We start from the raw sequence: 5,620 nt of genomic DNA on the forward strand, positions 1-5,620 counted from the left end.
GGGTGGGAACTGGATGGAGGGGAGCTATGGGGGGAAAAAAGAGGAACATCTGTAATAATCTGAACAATAAAGATTTAAAAAAAAAAAAAGAATATGGCAACAAAAGACCTGGTTTCTATGTCTGGCTTTGCCACTGACTATCTGGGAGATCCCAGATAAGTCACATGACCTCCCTGGTCTTAGTTTCCTCCTCAATAAAATGAGGAGGTTAGACAAGATAATCTTTCCCTGGGCCCTCCTTGAATTACAACACCCAAATGGAAAACAGAGCTGCTGAAGAAAAAAATAAATTAAGCTCAGGCTCCATTGTAGTTAGAGAATACATCTCTGTTCCACATAAATATAAATTTTTAAATATTTTCCATGAAGAAAAATGCTTTAGGGCATTTGCTTCAGGAAACAAAGCTGACTGCTATGCCATCACTAACTGAGAAAGAACTAGAGAAGGAGGAAGGTGTATCAGAAGGAATAAAAGAGACCTGACCTTGGTTAGGCAATGAGGGATTGCAACAAGACAGAATTGAGCTAGAAAGCATAAGCCAGGGCAAGAAAACAAAACCAAGGGCAAAGGAAAATGCTCTTAGAACAAAGAATATGATAGCAAGCAAGATCAGAAGGCAAAATAGCTAAGAGCATACTTTACATTTTCTTTGTATCCTAAAGTAATGGGGGAAGTGGTAAATACATGCAGCATCTGACAGCAGCAGAAGCAGCAGCTAAAGAGGTGAGAGGAGCTTCTAGTTGCAAACTTCTAGATCAGTGGTTCTCAACCTTCTGGCCCTTTAAATACAATTCCTCATGTTGTGACCCAACCATAAAATTATTTTCGTTGCTACTTCATAACTGTAATGTTGCTACTGTTATGAATCGTAATGTAAATATCTGATATGCAGGATGGTCTTAGGTGACCCCTGTGAAAGGGTCGTTCGACCGCCAAAGGGGTCGCGACTCACAGGTTGAGAACCGCTGTTCCAGATCCTTTAGCCACTAGAGCCTACTGGTTACCTTATATGACTTGAAAAAAAAGTCTCACTTAAACTCCTGGTTTAAGCCTGACTCTGTCTGCAGGAGTCAACACAGATAGATCACTGCCTTCTGTGGTTTGTAAATTCTTTTTTTCTTGCCTGTCAGAGTGGCAATGCAAGCACTAAGCTTGGAACATTCAGACAGGCACCCTCCCTCCTTCCTACCTCCCCTTCCATCCCTAACTCAACAACCTATCAATCAAACCACAGGCAAGGGAACAGGCAGGAGCCAGAAGGCTCAATCTTGTTTATTCCTCAACAACACTCCCCCTCCCTATCCCCATCTCTTCAGCTGGCAGGAAGTATAAGGCAGGCGTGTTCAATAACAATTCAGGCAGCAGCAGTTGCTAAGAGCCATCTCTGGACTCTCCTAGAACTCTGGGAAACAGCACAGTGAGCACTGCCAGAGAGAGGTATGGAGCAAAAATGAGATACAATGAAGGGAAATCCACATCCTTGGCTGATAGAAAATTCCCTGTCTCCGCCTAAGATACCTACCTTGATGAAAGAGAAGATCCTGAGGTAATCTGATTATTCAAATCTCCCTCATTAACTAGCGGTACACAAGTGACAATTCAGTGACAATTCTACCCTATACCACAAACTATCATTTATCTTCTCTCCTATTTCCAAGGAGGGGTGAGGGTGGGGGAACCTCTTGTCAAGATACTTTCTAAATATTATGAGTTTTCTTCCTTCATGACAGTTCTCAGCTCAGATTATGTAATTCCTAGATTATATCAAATCATCTGTTTTGGTTCTGTTGGTTGTCCCTACATGGAAGGAACATTCCAAACCAGTTAAGCCATAGGCAAGCCCGTATCTCAGAGAGAAAATTTTAAAAGAAATTTACAGAGACTTAGCTCACAAGCCATTTTACTTATCATCAAATACTGACTGAACACCTATTATGCCCCAAACTCTGTGGTCCCTGTTTCTTGAAAGCTGCAAGATTCTTAGTCTTCTTTTCCTTCTCCCATTACAAAATCACTCTCTCCCTGCACAGTATTTTCATCTCCTAGCAACGTCCAAACATTTATTTAAATAATATTTCAATGGTCAAAGGCTTTATGCAAAAGCACCCCAGAAACAGACTGTTCAAAGGGGTTGAGGGATTAGGGAAAGGAACTGAGAAACCAGTTCGTGCTTATAGTAACATCAAACTGCAAAATAAATGCTCTGCTTCTGAAAGTAATTCCTGGCAATTTTATTTTTCTTCCAAAAACTAAAGCACAGTCTCTCTCCCTTTTCTCTCTCATTCTACTTCCCCACTCTCAATTGCCTTGGGAGAGAAGGCTTATAATACAGCTACATTATTAAGGGACAAACTTCCCAAGCACCAAGGTGTATTCTTAGCTGAATGCATTGCATTTTTCAGTCCAATTATAATCTGAAGGGCAGCCTCCCAACTAGTCTCTGCACCTATAAGAGAAAATGGGTTCCATTTGCTTCTCTGTTGGAAATTATCCTGGACATTTAGAATTAAATCCAACATGAAGCTAAGCATCATTAATCCTTTCACACACAAACTAATTCTGGGTTTAGGAGATTGCAGCAATGAGGCCAGAGTTCTAAACAGAAAGGAAAATGAAGGTTACTCTTAGAAGTGTCCACTTTTAAGCACAGGAAGAACAATGATTATATGGCAGGAGTTTACTGCAGCCAGACGTAGGGAACAGTCTAATGGGCCTGGAACAGAAACAAGAACTGGTACTCCTAGGCCTCTTCAAAACAGTATTATCCATCTGCACCCCAGAGAAAATGGTAAATCACAGCCAGCACAGGATGAACCATGCCAATAACCAGCTGGAACTTGACTCTGCTGAGGTGGACTATAGCATCTGCCACCTAAACACAGGCAGCTTCTCTGGCAGCTGCCACTGGTAAAAGGAAATGAACCATTGTGTTATTAGTGGAAAAAAATTCACAGCCCTGTTACCAGGGAAGCCCCGATGTTGCTAAGAGCTACAGATGTGCCAGAGGCAAAGACCAAAATATCTACAGTAAAAAAAGCACAAGCTACCACTGGAATCCAGGCACTGAGAGGGCATTACCACCAAAACATACACATCCACCCTCTATTTATTAACACTTACATATGGAAATAGGTATTCCCTGTTGCAGCTGATGTAATTACAGAGAAATCAATTTATATGGTATCTGCTGCGATCAGCTGAAAGCACAGGGTGAGCAGAACACAAAGCAGAAAATCAAGAGCCAATGAATGAGCAGCTCATCCCAGGCCAGCTGCTCAGCAGGTAATTGTAAGCTACTGAAGTTTAAGGCAGCCTGAGCTGACCCTAGCCTCACACCTACTCTGCTCCAGCCCTGCAAGCTCGATATCCTGAGACATGAACTAAGATCATCTTCCCAGAGGAGAGCCCCTCCTAGGGCTGCAGGCACCTGCCCTTGCAAGCCAAACAGAAGGCACGGTATCATCATTACACTGTTTGGCAGCTCCAGGAGACTTTGATTCCTAATAGCTGAGAGAGATACCTGGCCAAGAACTATACCTTTAGTGGCCAAAGAATCTCTTTCAAGGCTAAACTTTCATAGCCACAACACTAAACACTAACTCATAAGGCCTGATTAAGTACCTCATAGTATAGTCAGAACCTCCTTCCCCTTGTTTACCTACCCCACATTGTGCGTGCTCCTTTGCTCTTTGGTAGCCACCAATACAATACCTGGTAGCTATCACGCCATGGAACTTATTTTTATTTAACCCTTTTCTTTTCCAGAGACCCAGCAGCACCGTTTGTCCCATTAAGAACAGCACTCAACCGAAAGCCTATTAAATGTATCAACTTATTAAATTTATCAATGATTTTGAGGATGAAACACCATTCAAGCTGGGGAACACATAAAAGTTGATGTCAGCCTTCGACAACAAGTATCTGAGGTGGGAGGTTCTCAACTTGACTTATAGAAAATTCATCCTACAAGTAGCTGCCCCAACAAATATTCTTCTCCAAAATGTCCAGGCCTGCTGTTAATGAATCTGTAGGGAATCCCCTGGTTTGAAATAAAGCCACATTATCATTACCAGCTGCTCTGACCTTGTAATTGGTCATTACCCACAAACTAATAAGCCTCCCACAGAGTGCACATAGCATTTGGTGGTTAGTCCAGGGCAGCTCTGACTGGCAGTGGGCAGCCAGATCTGGCCACCTCTTACCTTTTCAGACTTGACTTTCTTTAGCAGGCGACACTCATTCTCCCCTTCCTCTGGCTCCGGTTTAGCTCCCAAAGGATTGAGCGCTGCCCCAGGCTCAATAGCTATACTCCCAAGTGGCTCCACAGCTCCTGTATCCACCCCTGCACTTCCATCATATTGACCACCCCGTGCTCCCAAGGGGACTGGCTGGAGGACCCCAGGATCCTTTTCTGAACAAGTCCCCACTCCTTCGCTTCTCTCCTTCTTGCTCTTAGATGAGCTGTTCTCTTTCTCCTTTTTGGAGCCGGCTATACTGCGGGATGCCTTAGCCGCCTTCTCTGAGCCCTTGGAAGCAACCAGGCTTCCTGCATTGGCACCATCTCCTGAGCGTCCCTGCACCTCTTTCTTGCTAGTTGCCCCCTCACTTGGAGTGAACAAGGAAGTCCCTGGAGTGGGTTTGCTAGTGTCTTTGCCACTCTTATTCCTTTTGGATTTTGATTTGCCTTCCTTCCCTTGAGGACCTGGCACTGGGGTCACAAACTTGATGTTGTCTGGTAGTGTGGCCACAGCATTGGGAGCCGGTATCCCCACCTCCTTTGAGCCTGACATTTCCAGTTTCTGCTGGTCCTTTTCCAGATCGGCGTCCAGGTCAATGATGAGATTCCCTACTCCAATGTCCCATTCATCCCCACTGTCGTATGTCTCAACCGGGTTTGCATCCACTCCTTTCCCTCCGGAGGCTCCACTGCTCAAGGACATCTTAGAGTCAACGTCCCACCTCAAGATTCAAGGCTCTTCCTTGCCCCAGCTTTCCTATTTTCAGCTTCAGCTATGTTCTCAGACCTGCCACATTGGTCAGTACATGCCCAGTGGACAACATCATTGCTGGAAAAAGAAAATTTAAAGAACTGTTAAAGGAAACAATACAGGCAAGAAGACAGGCTGAAATAAACTCCCACACATAACAGACCCTTTCCTAGGGGGCTATCACATCATAATGGACAAGACAAACAAGTTCAATTGTACTTCTAACCAAGTCACATTGGACCAGAGAAAAGTAAATTCCCACTCCATCTCCCCAGGGATGAGTACAGTATTTCCAATTGCCTGGAGATTCCGTGCTAAGTCTTAACTAGGAATCCTCTAGAGCAGTGGTTCTCAACCTTGGCTGCACATTAGAATCACCTGGGAATCTTTTTTAAATCCTGATTTCTGGGCCTCATCCTCCGGAAATTCTGTTTCTTTGTTATGGGGTGGGGCCACAACATTAGTAACAAAGAAACAGAATTTCCGGAGGATGAGGCCCAGAAATCAGGATTTTAAAAAGATTCCCAGGTGATTCTAATGTGCAGCCAAGGTTGAGAACCACTGATCTATAGATATAGTATTTCCAAAGGTAGCTTCAATAATAGATCCATTACAAATCATTTCACTTCCA

General features: G+C 43.8%; 1 protein-coding gene across 3 annotated transcripts in view; it reads right to left on the minus strand.

Moving 5' to 3' along the window:
* The window catches only part of ZNF609 (zinc finger protein 609), a 186,659-nt gene extending 181,581 nt beyond the window's left edge, over positions 1 to 5,078 (minus strand). For 2 of the 3 annotated variants that reach the window (XM_014535457.1, XM_005861060.2), the window contains exon 1: positions 4,204 to 5,078. In XM_014535457.1, the coding sequence (XP_014390943.1) occupies positions 4,204 to 4,941 (738 nt within the window). In that variant the 5' untranslated portion in view covers positions 4,942 to 5,078. The remainder of the gene's footprint in view (positions 1 to 4,203) is intronic. The other variant, XM_014535458.1, reaches the window with a different exon arrangement.
* Between the last annotated feature and the right edge of the window lie 542 nt (positions 5,079 to 5,620).

The sequence above is a fragment of the Myotis brandtii genome, unplaced genomic scaffold, assembly GCF_000412655.1.
Source record: "Myotis brandtii unplaced genomic scaffold, ASM41265v1 scaffold144, whole genome shotgun sequence".
Lineage (NCBI taxonomy): Eukaryota > Metazoa > Chordata > Mammalia > Chiroptera > Vespertilionidae > Myotis > Myotis brandtii.